The sequence below is a fragment of the Alligator mississippiensis genome, chromosome 4, assembly GCF_030867095.1.
Source record: "Alligator mississippiensis isolate rAllMis1 chromosome 4, rAllMis1, whole genome shotgun sequence".
NCBI lineage: Eukaryota > Metazoa > Chordata > Crocodylia > Alligatoridae > Alligator > Alligator mississippiensis.
In genome coordinates, this window is record NC_081827.1 from 237,540,729 (window position 1) to 237,561,756 (window position 21,028).

The 21,028-nt window shown below is 44.1% G+C and overlaps 1 protein-coding gene and 1 long non-coding RNA gene across 2 annotated transcripts in view; one reads left to right on the plus strand and one right to left on the minus strand.

Moving 5' to 3' along the window:
• Positions 1 to 3,928: 3,928 nt before the first annotated feature.
• Positions 3,929 to 5,661, minus strand: LOC132250412 (uncharacterized). The gene is made up of 2 exons (XR_009462131.1): positions 4,875 to 5,661; positions 3,929 to 4,664 (listed from the first exon to the last, which is right to left on the minus strand). It is a non-coding gene; the product is annotated as an uncharacterized LOC132250412 (long non-coding RNA).
• A 76-nt stretch (positions 5,662 to 5,737) lies between these two features.
• Positions 5,738 to 21,028, plus strand: part of DARS1 (aspartyl-tRNA synthetase 1) — an 80,919-nt gene continuing 65,628 nt past the window's right edge. The window contains exons 1-3 of the mRNA XM_006275889.4: positions 5,738 to 5,907; positions 6,722 to 6,779; positions 14,445 to 14,537. Coding sequence (XP_006275951.1) covers positions 5,842 to 5,907; positions 6,722 to 6,779; positions 14,445 to 14,537 — 217 coding nt within the window. The 5' untranslated portion in view covers positions 5,738 to 5,841. The remainder of the gene's footprint in view (positions 5,908 to 6,721; positions 6,780 to 14,444; positions 14,538 to 21,028) is intronic.

Here is a 21,028-nt window from a genome sequence, read left to right on the forward strand (position 1 = left end):
TAATTTTTCTCAGACACAAAAGTTTATGATTTTTATCAATGATTCATGCCAAATCCAAGCCCTTAAAAGAAATCAGCCTATAGCAGGTGCACAGAGCTGTCAGACCTTGAAATTTGTTTTGAAACCAACCACCTGTTAGTGTAATTGTGTAGCTGTTTTTCCTGGCTTATGGGATTTTAGTTCAGCTGTTGTTCTCATGCTAACGTTTATTTCCTCTAGGAATCACTCAGTCCACTTCCACTAACCTATACATTTCTGTGACTGTCCTCGCAGAGTGTGATTCAGCGTGTACATGTAAAAAGATCTGTTGTAGCTTAATCAATAGCAGAGGGGAGGTCTTAGGATTTGTGTACAAAAAACCATGAAAAACTGCATTTTACATCCTTTGTGCTACATAAAATCATTTATACAACTGTTATATGTTCCTTGTTTTTCTAGACAAGGACAAACAACACTTACTCTAAATGGATGAGCTCAAGGATCAAATTTAGTGTTGGTTTCTGACTCACAGTTTATCAGATAACAAAGTAGCAGTGTTCCTGCCACTGAAACAAAGGTTGAGTCAGCACTTCCATTATGATCTTTTAGTTTCAGAGATTTGTAACTTCAATAAAAGTTTACTTCAGGTTAAAACCTAGCAGACAAGATCTGAACACAGAAGCACATTTAGTCTAGAAATTTTTAAAGAAAACATCTGCCTATATTTAAATTAAATGCATAAGAAAATAATAAACAAAAAGTGGCTACATATGCTTTTTGTAACTCAGAAATGACATTTTGTAAATGAAACTGTGCTTGCAATACAGGGCCAGCCACAATTGCAGTCCCTTTGTTCTCCAAACAGCTCTTTGTCAGCACTCCTTTGGCCATAAGCCACCCCAAAATAGAAGGTGGAGCCATGGGGTAGCAGTGCTCATGCTGTTCCTGGAACAGTCTGGGGCACATTGCCTCCAAGTCATCTCGCCAGGGTTGTACAGCACCAGGCTGCCATCAGTAGGGGACTGGGTCTAGAAGTCACAATAACCCCCTTAGTTTACCTGTGTGAAAACATGATTCACTGGGACTAAATATCTAAAATCAATGAGGACAGTACTATAGATTTTCAAAAGAATATATCCATAAAAGAGCTCATGACATAAAAACAATGGTAAATAAATGACTGAGATAACATATCTGTGCAGATCACTACGCTATCCAAGTTCCATTTTCAAGCACCTCTATGATGGTAGTAATAATAGACCACATTTCAGAAACATACAAAGTGTTGGAGCCCTGGGGGCTGCCATTTTTTCACTTGTATAAGCAATGATTACTAGGTTTAACCATCCATCATGAAATTTGAGTTGTTTCCAGCAATTTAAAATCACCTTGGGACCCATTATAACTAAAGTGTCAACAAGATTTTTTCCTCCCATTTAAATGTATGATCCATAAGAGACAACGGAGTGTGCTGTCTTATTCTTCCAGAACTCATTGAGAAAACCAGTTATCAGCATTGTTTTTAAAAAAGGGCTGTGTCTTTGTATGAAGTTCTACTTTAAAAGAATTACCTCTTTCTTATTGTCATAAACACGTACTTCCCCAAAGTTCCTGTTTTTTAGAAGTTGTATTAATTGCAAATGTTGTTTTCTAGAGGAAAGCCATGACTGAAGCTGTAAAACAAAAGGAATAGTTGTAAATTTAATTCTTTCAATGAGGCTTTGTTTCTTATTGACTAAAAACTTCCTAAAGGAAGTAAAGCTGGGAAAATCAGGTAAGGAATTAGATTTGCCAAATTCAGTTCCTACTTGGATTTGGATGCAAAGTTTTTGATATTCACTTGAAAGAAATATGAGCAAAAAACCCCCAAAACTAATAAAGTATCAAATATATACTTGCCACCAGTTAAAAGTTATAAATAACCTAGCTTTCTCTCACATACACCCACAAAATGTATGTCATTTTTAAAATCAGTAACTTCCTGATGTTTTACAGGGGCTGCACCAAAAATTTATTTTTTGTATTTGTTTTTAACTAAGTGAAGTGCATTCAGATATTAGCTTAGGGATCCAGGTAAATGAATTTGATGAGAAAAGTACTGATGAAGCATCTACTCCATTGAAACACAGTGTGCAGCATGCAAAATAGGGAAAAGTTTTTAAATCCTTTACCATGACAATGACTAATTGTGTACTAAACAGTATGGCAGTTTGGTAGTAAAACTGATTTTCCTGAAGGCCTTTCAGATACACACACACTTTGACTTTGTACAGATCAAAAGTACCAAGATTTGACAAGCCAAAAATGTCCTTAGAACCTAAATAAACATTTACTGCTGTCCTGCAAATCACAAAATATTCTGATTTCTCATCCTAAAATAATTTAGAAACAAACTCCTAGCTCCCTCCAAATATTGCCTTTTATATGCATCTCTCTTCCTGCTTAATTAAAGTGCATGTTGGAAGATTAAAAGATTTGTTATAGGTTGCTAAATTCCTTTAATCCAGCTTGATTTCAGTGGAAGAATTTGCTCAGAATCTTGCATGATTCTGCTCTTAGCACAACCGGTTCTGTGTTCTAATTTAAAAGAAAAGGTCAAAGGTCCATCCCAAACTAGGTGGCTCATTAATCAGTGTGGTTAAGGCACACCAGTTGCTGTGGCATGCAAGGAGCAATGTGGCTGGCATTATATCTGGCTACTTTTAACTCCCTAGACTGAATGTTGAAGTACCCATTTATAGGTGGCTCAACTGGTAACAGCCTTTGGCACAATATGGAACAAATCCTGAACTTGCATCTCTGGAGCTGTAGCAAGATGTCTTTAACAGCTCTACCATTTAAATTCTGTATTTCAAAAATCTTCATTTTATCGTTAAACATATGGCCAATTTTAACCTTAGTCCAGCTTTAACCTCAGTCCAGCTTTAAATGATGTGGATGCAAACAAATCCACAAAACTTAACCACAGATACTTAAATGCACCAACTTGTGTTTAGAGATTACGGGTGCTTGCAAAATTGAATTTTAAAAATTAGCCCTGGGTCTGTGCAGTCTACGAGTAGAGATATATGGAAGTATAAGTAAAGGAACTCCTGCCTGTGGTGCTGCTGGAGCTACCCACACCCTGACTCACAGGGTGAAGGTTGCCACCATAAGAAGCTCCAGCCCATGGACAACATGTTTGACATCCCTAAACTATGGTACCTTGATGCAACCCCACAAGCAAGCTCAACCTAAATTTGAAGGCACGTGGCCTGGATTCTGTGGTATTTGGGTGCAAAAGCTCAAAAATTCCACACCAGATTCTAATACATTAAAAAAGAAATACAATAATAAAAAATATTTTGGTAGGATACAATTTTAAAGATTAAATGTTTAGCCAAAAACTATCCTATGTTGTCTAAAATGAGTGCTTCACATTTCTGCATTGCACTTCTAAACACAGCACTTGCCAGCTGTTTTTAGGATAAAAAAGGTAATTTTAATTTACACCATAAATTGCTAGCCAGGCCTCAGCTTGGCTTTGCAGTTCGCTATATGTCTGAGGCATAAATTATTTAGCATTAACACATGGTCTGTCATGTCCTGTTACTTAAGTGTAATATGGCTTTCATCCATGTACACCCAAGGGAGCCATCTGATTGGCTGCTGGTGATGTCACCCCCATTTGGTAATCCTTGGTAAATCCACAGGGGACAGTTAGACCACTCTGGGCAAAGCTCCTGGTGCTGCTGCTTCAGGCCTGTGCCTAGTAGCAGATTCACTCCTACTCATCACTCTTAGGTTCACTGCAGGTAGTGACCCCAAGTAAATGGTGTTCCATAAAAACGCAATAAAACAGAATATGCAGCAGATGAGCTATGGTCTCTTTATGTAACATCTCATGTACCCCAAAGATTGGGGGATTCTGTGGTACTTTGGTTTGAAAGCTCAGAAATCCCATGCCAGAGTCAAATAAATTAAAAAAGGGGTAGTTGTAAAACATGAAAGAAAATAATTTAATCAATAATTTTTGTATGCTATTGAGCATATTCTCTTATTTACATTCTGCTACAGACTTTTGAGTTATAAGTGTTAGTATAAGGGGGAGAAAAGATTTCGCATCTGATAAGAGGTAGGAGCATCTCAGACCCAGAGGTGTGAGATGTGGCTTGGACTGTAGAAAAGCTATACCAGATACATGCTTCCACTAAATTGATCAGCAACTAAATAGCTAGAAGGGCTGCTTATTTTCATTAGTTTTCTATTACATTCCACTTAGATTAACAAGACAGTTCACCTAGAGCTACTGCTTCAGCTGTTTGTTTGCAGCCTTAGTCAAGTATCACTGCTCCAGTTTGGACTCGATGCGTATGTGGAAGGGTCTCAGAACAAATTAAAGACCACAGCCTTATTTATTTTTTAAGTGAGGTCTTAAATTTTGCAGCAGTGTCATTAATGGTGGAAGAGCACAAGACACCTGATCTGACAGGAAGGCAATTTTTGTTTGCATTTCATCACGGCAGTAGAAGCTACTTAGCTTCTTGCTCTTTCTGATGATGAGGCATCTGAATAGGGTTTCCACACCAGCTGAGATTAAGGGTATATGAGTTTGCTGTGGTGCCTACAACGGTGGGTCTTTGCTGCCCATTAGATGCTCTGCTGTAACAGCCTGTGTGGATGGCTCCATCGCCTTGGCAAGTAACCTACAGCAACGAAAGAGGCAAGTTACCGCAGTTTGACTTCCACTTACCACAAGCCAAACATTTGTATGTGAGCAGATACCACAGAGAGTCTGAGCTGCAGTGAAACTGCACCTCTTTTAACCCGTGCCAGGTGTGTTCAAAAATGTTTTGGGCTGTTTCTATGGAAACACACCACGGCTGTCCCTGCGGCCTCTGGCTTTCTGAACTTACTCTCTTCTTTCACGTAGGAAGATAACATGCAAACTCTGGGGCCAGACTGTCTCCTTCCCACTGTTCTCTGCTTGGTCTTTCTGGAGAGAACAAGTCCCCGTGCCACACGCCGACACCACGTGTCGAACCCCACATGCCGCACGCTGACTCGTGGTGGCCCCGTCCTGACTCGCTGATGGATGGAGCGGGCAGAACTCCTCCAGCGGCGTCCAGCTGGCAGCGGCGAGGACAAGGACAAAAGCAAGGACTGAGGGGTCCGGCGAGGCAGGGGCTAAGCGCCACAATCCAACTGCGACTGGAAGGGGCCCCGAGCGTCAGCTACTGCCTAGGCTCCCAGGAAGCCAAGGGCAAAGCATGGCAGCCATGGGCCCAACAACTGGGTCAAAACCAGGGATCCTCGTTTTCTCCGATTTAGAAAAAAACCCCAAAAAAACCATTTTTGGTTAAAATAAAAGCAACCCCAAATCCACATTTTTCTGTGATTTAAATGAAATACTACTAATATATATATATATATATATATATATAATTGAAGTGTCATTTTAATCGTGGAAAAATGTGAATTTAGAGTTACTTTTACTTAAACGAAAATTTAAATCAGAGAAAACTAGGATCCCTGGTCAAAACCTTGATGTTAAGGCCTCTGCAGCAGCTGCCCAGCCCCGCCGGGGGAGCCCAGGGCCGGGCCCCGCGAGCAGCCCGGGGGCCTCGAGGGCAGCAGCCGGGTGTTAACGGTCCGCGGATGTCACGTGAGTCCCTCACTTCTCGCGAGAACCCCGCCGCCGCGACAACCAGCGCGACTGTGGGACTGGCGGGGGGGGTGGCTCTCGCGGTACTTGGAGCTGCTCTCGCGAGCGTTCGTACCCGGAAGTAGCGTGGCCACGCGGACCGTGGTGCGGGGTGAGGAGGGGGTTGTTGAGTCCTCCAGGAGCTGCAAAGGGGGTAGAAGACGCCTCAAGAGCCGGACATGCCCAGCGCCGCCGGCAAGGGCCAGGAGCGTGGCCGGGACAGCATGGAGCCGCCGCCGGCTGATGTGGGTGTGCGGGGTGACGCGGGAGGGAGGGCAGGGCTGCGGGGACCCCATGGGAACGGGCTCCCCGCCTCCGTCGTACGTCAGGCCCCGCGTCACGTCGCGCTGACCTCACCTGGGTGACGTCATAGGAAGGGGTCTGTCGTCATAGCTTACCCTTTGTGGGGGAGGGTGGTTTCCCCTCAGATCTAGAGCAGGCTCCTGCGGTGCTCACAAGGATTTGGTGCATGACATCATGCCTGTGGTAGTGTCACTGCCCAGGTGTGACACGTGCTGGCGTGGGGCGTGATGTCACTGCCCAGGTGTGACACATAGCTCTGGTGCGGGGCAAGCTGGAGGAGCACTGCTGACACCGTGCTTCTTCCCTGGGTGCTGCCACGGGATCCTTCCAGGGGTACCACAAGCTGCTATGTCGTGTCAGTGCGACTCGCTTGCTAAGTTCAGAGATTATGAGCTGGGCGCAGGGCGGCCTGCTGTGGGCTGTCTGCGGTCGTGGCCATGGGAAAGAGCTGCCGTGATATCTTTTCATAGTAAAAAAATGAGCAAAAGCCAGCAGTTTTGGAGGGGGTCTCCTGTCCTGGTAAGGTGGAAGACTGCTGTGCCAAAGGAGCTTTCCATGCAGGTTATGTTGATTCCTGTCCACTGAAAGCTTTTTCCTCTCACAGAAGTTTGAAACACGGGCTTAACTTGGACATTATCGCTATCGATTTCAGTCACCCTAAGGCGGCTGATCATGTAACAATCCCTCCCTCCCCGTTTCTGTGTGCAGTTCTTTGACATGGCTCATTTTTTGTTTGGTTTTTCATCTCCCTTTTAGGATCATGCTAAGGAAAGGTATGGTGTGTCCTCAATGATACAGTCCCAGGAGAAACCAGGTCAGTCACACAAATAAAATGTTGCTTTTTATTTAAAAAATAATGTTTTGTTGATTATTCAGGGTTCTCACTTTGAACTAAACCTTTTCTTTGCTGTACCGCTTCTTAGTCACCATCTGTCTCCCTATCCATGCCCTTTTATCTAGTGAATCAGCAAAGTTAGAATCGTAATTAAAAAAAGAAACCTTTCCAGTCACTGCCCCCTGTGCTGTTACTTCAATGTGTTGAGAGATTTGGAAAGAATTTTCAGCAGTTTTTCAAAGGCACGTTGGAACGCTGAGCAATAAATACAGATGCTGCATCTTTTGTTAAAGTAATAATTGTTTAATGGGGCAAGGTCCTTAGATTTTGCATCATCTGCCTGCATCATCAGCTGCTCACACTAATAAAAGTAGAAATATACCTCTGCCACTGCAGCAGCCTTCACTTCTCTGTCATGTATGGGTCAGTTTCTATTTTAATGCTCTATACCTTAAACTTAAACTTTCCTCTGGATTTACAGGGTTGCTGTTGTAAAAATGACTTAATCGGAGCTTAGTCAGTTCTAGAAATCCTAGGACTTGAAATCAAATTTGTTCTATTGCTTTGGAACAAGTTCTGTCATGAGAACTGCAACAGCTGTCTGTTTAGATACTGTATTTGGGTTCTTACATGGTCTTCTTCACTTATGCATGAGCCCCAGTAAATGTTAATGGAACTTATCCTCAACATGGTGATGGAGGGATATATCATTTATATCTTACAGTTGGTGAACCAAGAGATGCTAAGCCAAGACATTTGGCCAAGATCTCCATACCACTCCAGCACTCTAACCCAGGGGTGGCCCACAGAGCCATTGCATCTGGTCTGCAGGACTCCCCATGGGTCAGGAAATTTGGTGCGGGAGCGGTGGCCATTAATACAGACACCCTCCCACCTACCAAATTCCCAAGCCCCGTGTGGCCCAGCTGCAACCCCTTCCCCCATGGGGTTGGCCTGCAACCCCTTTGCCCTCTTCAGGGCCAGATTGGGGCCAAACCATGCTCCCTTTCCCCTCTGCAGGGTGGAGCCACATACCCTTCCTCCTCCTGCGGAGCCAAATCAAACCCCCTTCGGGGGGGGGGGTACTGGATTGCCTCCCACTCTCCTCCGCACAACTGGACAGTGCCCGCTGCTTCTGCCTCAGGTGCTGGATTGGCTCCTGACCGACTGAACACTGCCCATCTGGTCCCCTGGGAAAAATGTTGAGCACTGCTGCTCTAACCAGTTGATTGGTCTTTTCTCATAGCCTCCAGAACTAGGAACTTTGGCAGAAACAAAGAAAATGTAGGAAAAATCTGTCTCGTGTAGGTTTCCTTAGTGCTGGAATGAGGGGGAGAGATCTGTGAAAAGCAAGAATTTTTGTGAGTGATATCTTTTTAATGGACCAGCTGCAAGCTTGGGATAAACTTAGACAAGCTTTCAAATGTGAAATGTTCTTCATCAGGTGGTCAGAGAGAGGTGTTTCTTTTACAGTCATGTCATAATAAAAAGTTGTTGCTTCACCCTGTATGGGGTTGCATAGCTCATCCTTGCTCAGAGAAATGTGAGGGAGAGGAAGACTTGACAGTTAAAAAGTAGCAGTAGGCAGTGACTGGCTAAAAGGAATCAATGTATAAAAAGTGTACCAAAGAAAAAATTAAGTCTCGGGAAAGACCTTAGATCCACAGCTGCTATTGCCAGTTGCATAGTCCAGGCTAGAGGTCCTGAAGAATCACAAGGAGAAAGAACTGAGAGAAGACCAGAAGTAATAACAAGAAAAAGATGGTATGTCTCTTCAGCCAGCACGTGACCATCTGGCTTTGCTCTCCGCTCTCCAAGGATTACCTGATTTATTTATTTTTCTGTCTCTTGCTCTGCTCTTTCCCCGTAGGAATATCACTACCCCAACAAGGAGGCTTAGTGTTCTAGAATTCCTCAATGCTGGAGAGCTTGTGTGCCCCTCTTACCAGTTTTATAACTTCCATCCCTTTCTTTAAATTGTTTCAAATGAGCCTTATCTTTCCCTTTCTACATGAAGTACTGTGTGGGCCCTGGCTACTTCCTATGATATCTCCTCTCAAGGGGAGGTGTTATCTTTTGTTTCTGACCCAATGTTAAGTTCCCATTACAGACTGTTTTAAAATCTGAAATTTGTTCATCTGGCTACAAAATCTTTTTTTAGACTTTGATCATTTTTAACATGGGCTTTTACTTTACTCTGTGGAATGTCAGATCACTCTTCTTTCCCACATTCTGGTTTCTAAACTTACCTATCAGTGTATAGCAGCATAGGAAGGCAGACGGGCACCCAGGGCACAGGGGCAGCTGCAGTTTCAGGTTACTGCTGCAGCTGCACTCATGCAGCTGCTGGCACCAGCAACTTTTTTTCCCCTTTTCCCCCAACCCAAGTCAGCAGGGTGAGGTGGCTGCCCCATTCACCCTGCCCTACTTACACCACTACCAGAATATACCCATTCATTTTAACTTTACTAAAATTCTTATTTGTGCCTCAGCTGCTTCCTAAATTGTCTCTTGAAATGCCTTTTCCTGTGTTGTTTCCAAGTAATTAGGTCTTACATTTTCAAAATTGACTCATGGTTTTGGTTGCCTCGGTTTTTAGGGATTTACGTTATGAGTTGTCTTAGTGGAGCACCTAAAAATCAATAATATTTGGACTTTGAGTCCAGACTGATGTGTCCAATTTCTTCTTTCACTCCAGTAAATAGTTATTATCATTCTGTTGAACTCACAGATTGCTAATTCATCTACAGTCCAAGTAAAGAATTTTCTTCTAGTTAACAAAAAACATTTTATAGGTTTTCCACCCTCCTACACTTATCTCATACCCACGTGTCCCTTTTGTCTCACCCTGCTTAGAATTCTGTAAGTTGAGAATTTCTTCTGCAAATGTTGGCTGCCCTTCCTATCTGGTGTTCTCTCCTTCTGTTACGTCATGTCTTTTAACATTGTTTCTGTCTGCATCAGGCTGTAATTGCTTATAAAAAAAATAAATAAATAAATAAAAATTGTTTTTTCATTTTTTTTTCTCCCTTCAGCCCCATTACTGCAGTCCTTTATCTCCCTTCACTCTAACTGCTAGTTTAATTTTTTTACTGCTTTTGAATATAAGGGCTTTTTATTTAACCTTTGTAAGTCATCTTTCACATTCTGCTTTATTTATTTATCCAGCACCATAGTGATTTGTTATTTCACAAGGATATCAGAAGCATAGACCCTGTCTGTAGTCTATACTAGAATCTATAGTCTAAACTAGATAAATAGTGATACCATAACAAAAAGCAAAGGTTGAGCTTGGGAATAGGAAGAATTAAAGGGTGAGGGTGTTTCAAGTGCTGAAAAGACATGGCTGTCCTGGCCCTAGGATGCACATGGAAAAAAGGCAAAGGGTATGTCTACTTGTATCCAGGCACAGCTGATCCACTTCATTGAGCGAAACACACACTGCCCTTTGTCCTGACCATTGATCTGAAGGATAACGGGTGACGTGTTTCCCTGCTTCCAAAGATGTACCCTGGAGACTGCTGGGAGCATGTCTTTGAAAGTGAGAAAAGCTGAGCAGGCACTCTGGGGGCAGCTGGAGAGTGGCAGCTCTGGGGTGCGCTCTCTCTTCTGCCATAAAGCAAATAAACATCCACTGTAATAAGGCAGCACAAATTTACTACCTTTGTCTCAGCCACCAATTTGGTATTTGCGGTATAACGAAGGCTATGGACATCTTTTTGCTTTGCTGCCATAAAAATTTCAATGGTGACACAAAGATGATGAAAAGCGACATCTGTTTCCACCCTAAAATGCATAATTAACTTTTTAGATTAGCAGTCAAGACAAGGTAATGTCATCTTTATCCGTGGTTGGCAGCTCATGTTCAAACTATAGGGGAACCTGGGATTGATTTTTAAGCCATTAATCCTTGTTAAAACCCAGTTTACCTTGTCTGCTATTTTAACTCAGATTTAAAAATGTACAAGGTAAGCAGAGTTGAGCACAACCTGAGTTGCGAGAGGATGAGTAATTGGAAACAAGGGTTGAAATATAGGCAGGAGCAAAGTTGTGTAGTATATTTAAGATCAAGCATTCTTGTTCTCACCTTAATCTGGAGAGAATTCGAAATCCATTGAAGGACCTATGAAAAGAATGAAATGTTTGGTGTGGCATGAAGGGAAGATTTTTTTTTTTTATTTTATTTTTTTTTAGCTTCAGGATGTTAAATGGATGGAGAAGTGATGAAAGGGAGATTGTGAAGGATTGGTGACAGTCATTCAAGGAAGAACAACCTATGGCAGAAGCTACCAGCTTGTTAGCAAGAAGAAGAAAGAAGGGTTAAAGGGAGAAGCAGCAAAACATTAACTTTTTATCCAGAAGTAGACACAAGAATTTTTTCTTTATTATGTCTGTCTTTGGAGGTTGCTTTATTCTTTTTATGTAAGATAAAATAGGTTTAAATAATTCATATGCTATCCATTTTTTTTTATTAAAATGTGTCCCAGTTGGTCTTGCTGAAAGCCAGATCATTATATGTCCAGTACATTTTTAAAAATGTTAATACAATGCAGATGGTGAGCAATACACTGGGGGCTTATCAAAGGGGTGACACCTCATTCAGTCTTTGTATTAGTGCTTGGAAAATGTTATAGCTTTTAAATAATGCAGTTTTAAATTCAGGTAATTCTAACTTTGTCTGATACCAGTATTTTGAATTGCTAGGAACTAGAGATTGCAAAGTTTTGCATCTGTGGCGCTGAAATTTGCGGTCCTGAAGTTGCCGGTTTGGTCGCAATACTTCACTCCCACTCTTTTTTCCCCCACCACTTCCCTCTGTTGATAAGCATTTGGATAGATTTTCTGTCACTTCACTCTCTGCACTTTCATTCTGTTGCTTTAGTTAGTTTCTGTTTATTGGGCTACAGAGGCGAGGTGCTAAACAGAGATCATTATGCTCCTAATAAAATTTTAAGTGAGAATAAGATTATAGTTCCATGTAACACTGATGTTTTAATGTCACATCACCCTACAGAAAAATTAAAATGAGTTTTCAGATGCAAAAACTTAATTCCCAGAAATTGAATCCCATCCCAGTGCAGAATAATACAATTGTGGGGCAAGCTGTGAAAAGTCTTCAGAGACAGAGGGAAAGAGTCCAGAATAGCAGATGGTAACCTGGAGTGGGCAAACTATGGGAGAGTTTTTTAATGGGAAGAGAAGCCCAGGGTAGAGATGGTGGCGTGTCTAATTAGGGAAATTAAACTTGGTATTTGGAAATGGATAAGCTTATAATCAAGGCAGGAGGCTAGATTGCTTGTATTATTGATTCTTTCTGAAGGCTATCCCCCTAAATGAACAGTTTTTTTACTATGAATAATTGAATGATGCTATAGAACTGAGTTCTAAAATATATTGCTTATGCTGCAGTTGTACTTCAGAAATTGTAAAAATAGAAGTGAATGTTTAAGATCATACAAAACAGTTGTAGTCAAAAATTGAAGAAAAAGTGCAATTGAAAGGGCACTACTGAAGAAATGAGGAGTCTACTCAGGTGAGATCAGCCTATTAATTGTTCATTGCTGCATGATGTAGTATTGTCTTAAAAGCAGTAATCATTGCTTCCACAGATGTCCTTTCAAACTCTCTGACACAAATAGTGCCAAACATGCAACCTGATCCTACAGATCTTTAACACCAAAGCTACTGCTTGGTACCTTAAATAGCCTGACTAAAATCAGTACAGTTAACCACAATCAGCAGTCAGTACTGCAATCAGTGGTATTACAAATGTACTGAGCTTTATGCTCAGCATTATTTGTAGGAAAAGGTCCATGGTTTATAAGAATCAGTTACTTGTAAATCTGTAATTACAACCATACACACTATAAGATACTAGGTACAAAAGTGTAATTTTGGTGCTTTTGAAAGAAAAGGCTTTCTTCTTTTTAAGAGTCCTTGTCCCATTTCCCTCTAGAAAATTCACAGTCTGACCAGTCTTACCCAGTTGTCCCATTAACTCAAGCTTGTAATAAACACCCACCAAATAACAGTGCTTCCAAAGATGTGAATTGCATCTCCACCCTCTTCATTTCCGAGAGGTGTTTTACTAGAAGGAAAATCTGTTTGCCTCTTTTCAGCACTTGATGTTCCTGCTAGCTTGCCTGACCTGTTCACTTCTCCCATTAGAGCTTATTTGTGGCCACTTCAAATCCGAATGCAGTTAAAAATTGCAGTTTAAAAAGAAAAAAAAGACAATTGAAGAGACGCTTGCACTATTGTTTGGAGAAATACTCTTGATCTTAGTCTTGTCTAGGCTGGGATTTAAAGGTGTATTGTTAGACTGTGAAAGTGTTCACTAACTTGGTTCTCTCTCAGAAAGTCCACTAGACTGTTAGGCTAGGTCCACTAACCTTTGACCAGTGCACCTCTAACTCCTAATCTAGCCACAGCCTGAATTTTCAGCCTGACTTATTGTTTTCCAGTTTCACTTCTTGCCTTCTTGGGAATTTTTAATTCTCAGCCTCTGTCTTGTGACCTGGTACCCAAATAGCAAAAGGTAGACCCAGCATATTTTTAAAGATATTAGGGTGCCTGTGCTAATGCATCATAGGCATTTTTAAAAATCTCACTGGATATGGAATTCCATCGATTCCATTGGTCGGGAGGAATTGGGGAGGATGGACAAATGTATACTTGGAGCAGCTTCAAAAGGGGAGAGGTAGCTGCAACTCAGATTGTGCCAAGCTGTTTTGCTATAGCTGTTACCTATGTATGACCTTGCTGCAATACAAATGTAGCAGATGTTAACCATTTAATCCAGGGCCAAAATTGGGATGATTTAGTTAACCTGTATGGGTAACCATGCACAGGTAAAAGTTAAAGCACAAAAGCTACTGGGCTATCCCAAAGGGAGCAGCAGCTATCCTTTCCATTTTAAAGCTTCTCTAAGCGTACATTTCTTTATACCATGATGGGCCTAGGCATATCTAACTCAGTAGCTGTCTATACTCTTAGTTATCTAAATATCTTGAAAATCTAGCCCAGGGTGTTGTGGAAGAACAAGGTCTATACCTTCCAAATACGTAAAAGCCAATTTCTTACAGATCCAGGGAATGAAAACCTGAGATTTGGAGTTTCTGGTTATACTTCGTTACTGCCCTAAGTTGTTCAAGTTTAGGCTTGCCCATTATACAGAAATGTGCTTATGGATCCATTGCTCCAGCGTTTCTTGTTTGTGTTTTACAGTACACCCACAAAATAATTTCAGTCTTACAAGGGTTTACTTCTACAATGGCTGTATATACTAATTCATTTGAATTTACAAACTGCTGTCTAAAATGCTGTCCCTAACCTACATTAAAACCAGAACTTTCTAAACACAATTTGATCATATCCCAGGTGACTGTTCTAAGTCAAATTATACGCTTGCCTGAACTATTTTAAAACTATCAAAGTTGATCAAACACTATCCATACTTGATGTCAATAGGATCATCGATGTTTTAAGCACTTACGACACATTATGCTGTAAATAATTTAATGTTTAGGTTTGGTCATATACATATAAGCAGTTGTCTCTAAAAAATGTGGTATTTGGAGTGCAAAGAGGGATAATTTTCACTAAGCTGAACATAACAAAATAACTTCCATTTCTGTGTTACAGAACGAGTTTTGGTTAAAATAAAGGACTTGACAACAGAGAAAGCTGATGAAGTGATTTGGGTTCGTGGCAGGATTCACACAAGCAGAGCTAAAGGTGAGCTACATTTATTTTAGTAGTGTACTAAACTGAATGTTTACCTCTTCCTTAAGTTGTGTCTTTCAACAAAAAGAACCCGAGACTGTCGTCGTTTTGACAGTTGTGTCCAACAAGAAAACACTGAGAATTTCAAAACTTTTTTTTCTCCAAATGCTGTTATGTAAAAAGAAATGTAAAATGTGGTAGGTGCCATCCTCCTGCCTAAAGTAGTGGTTTGGGACAGTTTTAGTTTTGATTTCTCTCTGAAAGATTCAAAGGGACAGAGAATGAAGAACTTTGAGATTTATTTTATTTTATTTTTTTTTTAAGTAAGCTTCATTCTTTATTAAAATTACACATGTTGCTATAGGTGGCCTTGCTTAGTTTTCTTCATAAAAATGGTTTAAATGGGCAGACAGTGTAAGACATTCTGTGTTCTTTGGACCTAATGGGTTTATGATGAAAACACATTTAAGGCTACTCAAGCATCTACATTGCTAAGCAAAATGGAATCATCTTCTGAGTGTCAGTCACTGAGCAAAGGCGGACCAAAATTATTCTGTGCAGGCTGAGTAATTAACATCTGGGTTTTTTTTTTTTTCATTTTGTTGCATCTTGCATAGGAAACAAAAATAATTACGGTACAATTTCAAATACCAAACTCTGAGCATTTCAACTTCAAATACGGAGGTGGGGCTGGGGGAAACACCTCTTCGCTGATGAGAGAGAAATCCCTTGGCGAGGTTGTGTACTGTGCTGTCAGAAAAGCTGAATGACAGCTATTTTTCTTCTCCAGAACTTGAATTTCCTTCTGGAGATCAGTTTGCAATGTGCACGCTTAAATAGGCTTTCACCTTTTCAGGTGACATGAAACACAGACAATGAGTGTTGATTTCAGCTGTATTTATCTGTTGTGTTGTGAGACATGATTATACCAAGAACATGAAGAAAATGATGCTTAGAAATTGTCTCTGATAGATCAAACTGGGAGAAACACAGAAGGTGGAAGGAAAATGTAAGTCTCTACACAAGCAATTGGGGCAGTTGATTTCTCTCAGTTAATAGTTCCTGGATTATGCCAAAAAGATATAATGTAGTCCTTTTTTCTTTCCAGTAAAAAACAAAAAAACCCAACAAAACCCTCTTCCATTTTTATGATCTTGGGTCTGGTTCACAAATATAAGGTCACATGTATGTAGGCAACACACTTGCTTTATCTATAAATACACAATGTTTCTTTTTAAAAGTTTAGGGAACTCAATATGAAGTCTACCTTGCTCTGCCACACCTCTTGTGCAAAGGTCATTCATTTTTTTTTTTTTTTTATTTTTTTTTTTTTTCTTTCATCGTGGAAGATTTGTCTCTTTCTTAGAAAACAAACAAAAAACCCTGCTTTTGTGGATCAGCTCATTTTTTTTTTTTTTTTTTTTTTTTTTTTTCAAAAGCCACTTGGAAGTACTGGTACAGAAGGTATTATATATGTAATTGTTGCTATTTATGTATTAAGATGGTATCCATGCAGTAGATATATATAATTGGTGACTTTGCATTGGAGGGAAAATGCAGGTTGCTGCTAGAATTATCAGCATGAAGCTGCAGAGCACTAACGTGTAGGGAGCTACCAAATCTGTAGGGGCTGAGAGGAAAGAGTGACATTAGGCTGGCCCAGTCGCATTATGCTGGTGTTTCTATCACTGTACCACTCTGGAAGATCTGGCAGAAAAATAGTTTACCTTTTCCTCTGAAGCTTGTAGTTAATAGCACCACAATAAGTGTCAAGTCCTCTCTTCAGTCATGTCTAGTTGTTCCAGAGCAATTTTAGGACCCACCTGCTCACATAGTAAGCCACTCATGTGACTTGCTGGAAATAAGACTAAGTGCAAAGGTGCATGAAGAATAAGGTTGCCAGGAGTCTAAAAGTAAAGGACTCTAGGGTCAGGCATGTCAAGCGTTGAGCCCCCAGACCGGTGTCATCTGGCCCACGGGGTGCTTGGGAAGATGGGGAATTGCAGGGGGAGCGGTGAATGGAGGCTGCCGAATTCGGGGGTGCACAGCCCCATCAGGGACATGTTTCCGTTATGGCAGGGAGAACAACTGCTGCATTAACTCCCACAGCATCTTGAGCCAACACAGCTTCACCTGCACTTAGCTCTTCTCTGAAGGTGGTTCCAGATCTGGCCCAAGGTGCCAAGCAGGTTTGATAGCCCTGCCCTTGGTAAAATCGAGGATATTTCAGCTTCACCTTAAATCCAACCTAGAGTTTTTTTAAGAGCAACTAGTGGCCCAGAATGCTCTAGAAATAAAAGTAGTATCTATAGTCCTGAGTCCCTAATGCTAAGGTACAAAATTATTTCATAGACATTAGGGCTGGAAGGGACCTCAGAAGATCATCGAGTCCAGCCCCCCGCCCAAAGGGCAGGACGTCAGCTGGGGTCATAGGATCCCAGCAAGATAAGCATCCAGTTTCATCTTGAAGGTGTTCAATGAAGGCGCTTGAACAACCTCCGGTGGCAGGCTGTTCCAGACCTTGGGGGCTCGGACAGTAAAGAAATTCTTCCTTATGTCCAGCCTGAAACGATCTTGTAGTAGTTTGTGACCATTCATCCTCGTCATCCCTTGGGGCGCTCTGGTGAACAAACGTTCCCCTAGATACTGGTGGTCACCCCTGATAAACTTGTAGGTGGCCATCAGATCACCCCTGAGCCTGCGCTTTTCCAGGCTAAAGAGCCCCAGGGCTCTCAGCCTGTCATCGTAGGGTCTGCTTCCCTGACCCCTGATCATGCGCGTGGCTCTTCTCTGGACTCTCTCAAGCTTCTCCACATCCTTTTTGAATTGTGGAGCCCAAAACTGGACGCAGTACTCCAGCTGCGGCCTCACTAAGGCCAAGTACAGGGGGAGAATGACGGCCCGGGATTTGCTTGAGAAGCATCTATGGATGCAAGCCAGCGTTTTGGTCGCTTTACTAGCCGCAGCATCGCATTGCAGGCTCATGTTCATCTTGTGGTCAATGATGACCCCCAAGTCTCTTTCTTCCATAGTGCTAGCCAACATAGCACTGCCGAGCCTATAAGGATGCTGCGGGTTTTTCTTCCCAAGGTGGAGAACCTTGCATTTATCGGCGTTGAACACCATCAGATTCTCATCCGCCCACTTGCTGAGCCTGTCCAGGTCAGCCTGGATCACCTGCCTGTCTTCTGGTGTGGATGCTTTGCCCCAAAGTTTGGTGTCATCGGCGAACTTGGCCAGTCCGCTTCTGACTCCAGTGTCCACATCGTTAATGAAGATGTTGAACAGTATGGGTCCAAGGACAGAGCCCTGGGGGACCCCACTGGTCACAGGACACCACGATGAGTGACTTCCATCAATTACTACCCTCTGGGTCCGACCCCAGAGCCAATTTTCCAGCCAGTGGATCGTGGGGGACCCAAGGCGACAATTGGCCAGTTTCTCCAAGAGACGATTATGGGACACCAGATCGAAGGCTTTTTTGAAGTCAAGATATATGACATCAATCTCATCTCCCTTGTCCAGGTGATAGGTCACCTGGTCGTAGAAGGAAATGAGATTGGTCAAGCAAGACCTACCCGCAACAAACCTGTGCTGGCTATCCCTTAAGATGTTGGCGTCGGCCAGTCCATTAAGGATGGCCTCCTTAATAAACCTTTCTAAGATCTTCCCCGGGATAGAAGTCAGGCTGATGGGCCTATAGTTAGCCGGATCCACTTTCCTCCCTTTCTTGAAGATAGGCACCACGTTGGCCTTCTTCCAGTCTTCGGGCACTACACCAGAGCGCCAAGAGTTTTCAAAGATCCGCGCTAGAGGCTGGGCTATGATGCTCGCCAGCTCCTTGAGTACCCTGGGGTGAAGATTGTCAGGGCCGGCTGACTTGAAGGTATCCAGCTTCTCAAGATGTTCCTTCACAAAGTCAGCATTAATGGAGGGCAGGGGATCACCCTCACCCGGACTTCCCGGCCCTGTAGCAGGCACGGGCGTCCCATGGGGCTGATGAAAGACCGACGCAAAGTACCTATTTAATAGGTTGGCTTTTTCCTGGGCGTCAGTTGTCAGTTGCCCCATCTGGTTCAGCAGGGGTCCAACGTTGCCCCTGCTTTTCCTCCGGCTCCCCACATATCTGAAAAAGGACTTTTTATTGTCCTTGATGCTCAAAGCTAGCTGGAGTTCAGTTGCAGCCTTGGCTTTCCTGGTCTGCTCCCTACAGGACCGGACCAGTGCAGAATAATCCTCCTTGGAGGTGACTCCCATCCTCCATCCTTTGTAGGCCTTTCTTTTTAGCCTCAGGAGGTCTGCTAGGTCCCTGGACAGCCAGGGGGGCTGCTGTGCCCTCTTGCTGCCTTTCCTCCGAGATGGAATAGACTTAGTTTGTGCATTGAGGATCGCTCCCTTGAGGAGCAACCACTCTTCTTGAACTCCCCTCTCCCTGTGGTCACAGTCCCTTAGGGCCTCACTGACAAGCCTTCTGAGCTTGTCAAAGTCGGCTTTCCTGAAGTCAAGGACTTGCGTGTTGCTGACCGACTTGCCAGCTTTTCGGCGGATGGTGAAGGTGATCAGCTCATGGTCGCTGTCACCCAGCTTCCCATCGATCACTAGGTCGCCGACTAGGTCCTCCCCAGTAGCCAGCACCAGGTCGAGCAGCGCTTTGCCTCTCGTTGGCCCATAGACTTCTTGAGTCAGGTAGAGTTCATCCACGCACGAGAGGAAGTTCTGCGACCGCTCAGATTTTGCTGAGCGATCCTCCCACGAGATGTCTGGGTAATTGAAGTCACCCATGACAACCATGGTCCTGGAGCAAGTTGCCTCAGCCAGTTCCCGGGCAAACTCCTGGTCAAGCTCAGGACTTTGGGTGGGAGGTCTGTAATAGACTCCCACCATTGTGTCCCCTGTGCCGTGTTCCCCACGGATTTTAACCCAGAGGGTCTCCAGCCGTCCACCCTGGTCGCCAATATCGGCTTGCAGGGACGCGTAGCTTTCCTTAACATAGAGAGCTACACCCCCGCCCCTTTTCTCTATACAATCCCTCCTGTACAGGGTATAGCCATCTATCCCCGTGGTCCAGTCATGGGTGGAGTCCCACCAGGTCTCCGTGATCCCTATGACATCGTAATTGTTTGCACTGAGCAGGAGGATGAGCTCCTCCTGCTTATTCCCCAAGCTCATGGCATTTGTGTACAGGCAGGCAAGCGCCCCCTGGGGGGCTCCTTCCTTGCCCACAGATTTTATCAGGGCTGGGGCTGGGGCGGGCTCCCTTGAGTGCCATGATCCGCTGGCTTTGCAAGATTTGCTCAGTGGGCCAGCAGTGGCGGTCGTGCCCCCGTCCCCCAACGGGCTTAGTTTAAAGCCCGGTGGAGCAGGTCAGCCAGTCTGGCTGAGAAGAGCCTCCTCCCTAGGGGAGAGAGGTGGAGATCATCTCTGCCCAGCAGCTCGCTGCCTCTCTCGCCAAAGAGCGGGCTGTGGTCATGAAAGCCAAAGCCTTCCTGACAACACCAGCGCCGCAGTCTTTGGTTGACCACATAGATCCTCCTGTCCCTTCTCAGCCCATAGCCTGAGACTGGGAGGATCGACGAGAACACCACCTGTGCCCCCAGACCCTTAAGCCCCGCTCCCAAATCCCTGTAGCGCCTCATGACCTGGCTGGGAGTGCTCTGAGCCATGTCATTGGTGCCCACATGAATAAGGAGCATGGGATAGCGGTCTGTGGGTTTGAGGAGCTTGGGGATCCTCTCCGCAATGTCCCGGATGCGGGCCCCTGGGAAGCAGCAGACTTGCCGGGCTAAGGGGTCAGGGTGGCAGATTGGCCCCTCCGTCCCCCTCAGGAGGGAGTCTCCCACAACAAACACCTTACGTTTTGTCTTGGGGAGAGCAGGGGCGGGAGCTGCAGTTAGGCCCATGTTGCCCGTGGGGGCCGGCAACTCAGCAGGCTCTGCTGGGGCAGCAAGAGGTGCGTCCCTGTTGCTCAGTTCTGGCGGGGGAAGGGCCTTGGTGCGGCGGGCCTTAGGGCCCTTGACCACCTTGGTCCATGCCCCTGGCTGGACACAGCAGGAGGTCCCAGAGTCCTCCTCTGGCGTGGAGGGAGACTGTGATCTACCCTCTGCCTCCCGGGGGAGAAGGGCCTGGCAGTAGGAGTCTATCTCCTGCTCGCAGTCCCTGATGGCACGCAGTCTGTGGACTGTGGCCTGGAGCTCCTCCAGCTGGCATGCCAGAGACCCCAAAAGGGAGCAGACCCCACAAGGGGAGGTCGCCATGCTCCCAGGCCCCAGAGCCTGAAAAAGGGACAGGCAGCCCCCGCAGCCGAGAGCCAGGGGCTCCGTCTGCGTGGAGCCCGGAACCAGGGGCTCCGTCTGGGTGGCCGTCTCTGAGGTGCCAGAGGGGGGGCCGCGGAGCCCGAGGGGACCCTCGGGGTGCGGCGCGTGCCCATCCGTGTCATGCCTCCGGTAATTATATAGATTATTTTTTCTCACTCTTTATTTGTCCACAATAAATGTGGTGTTCCA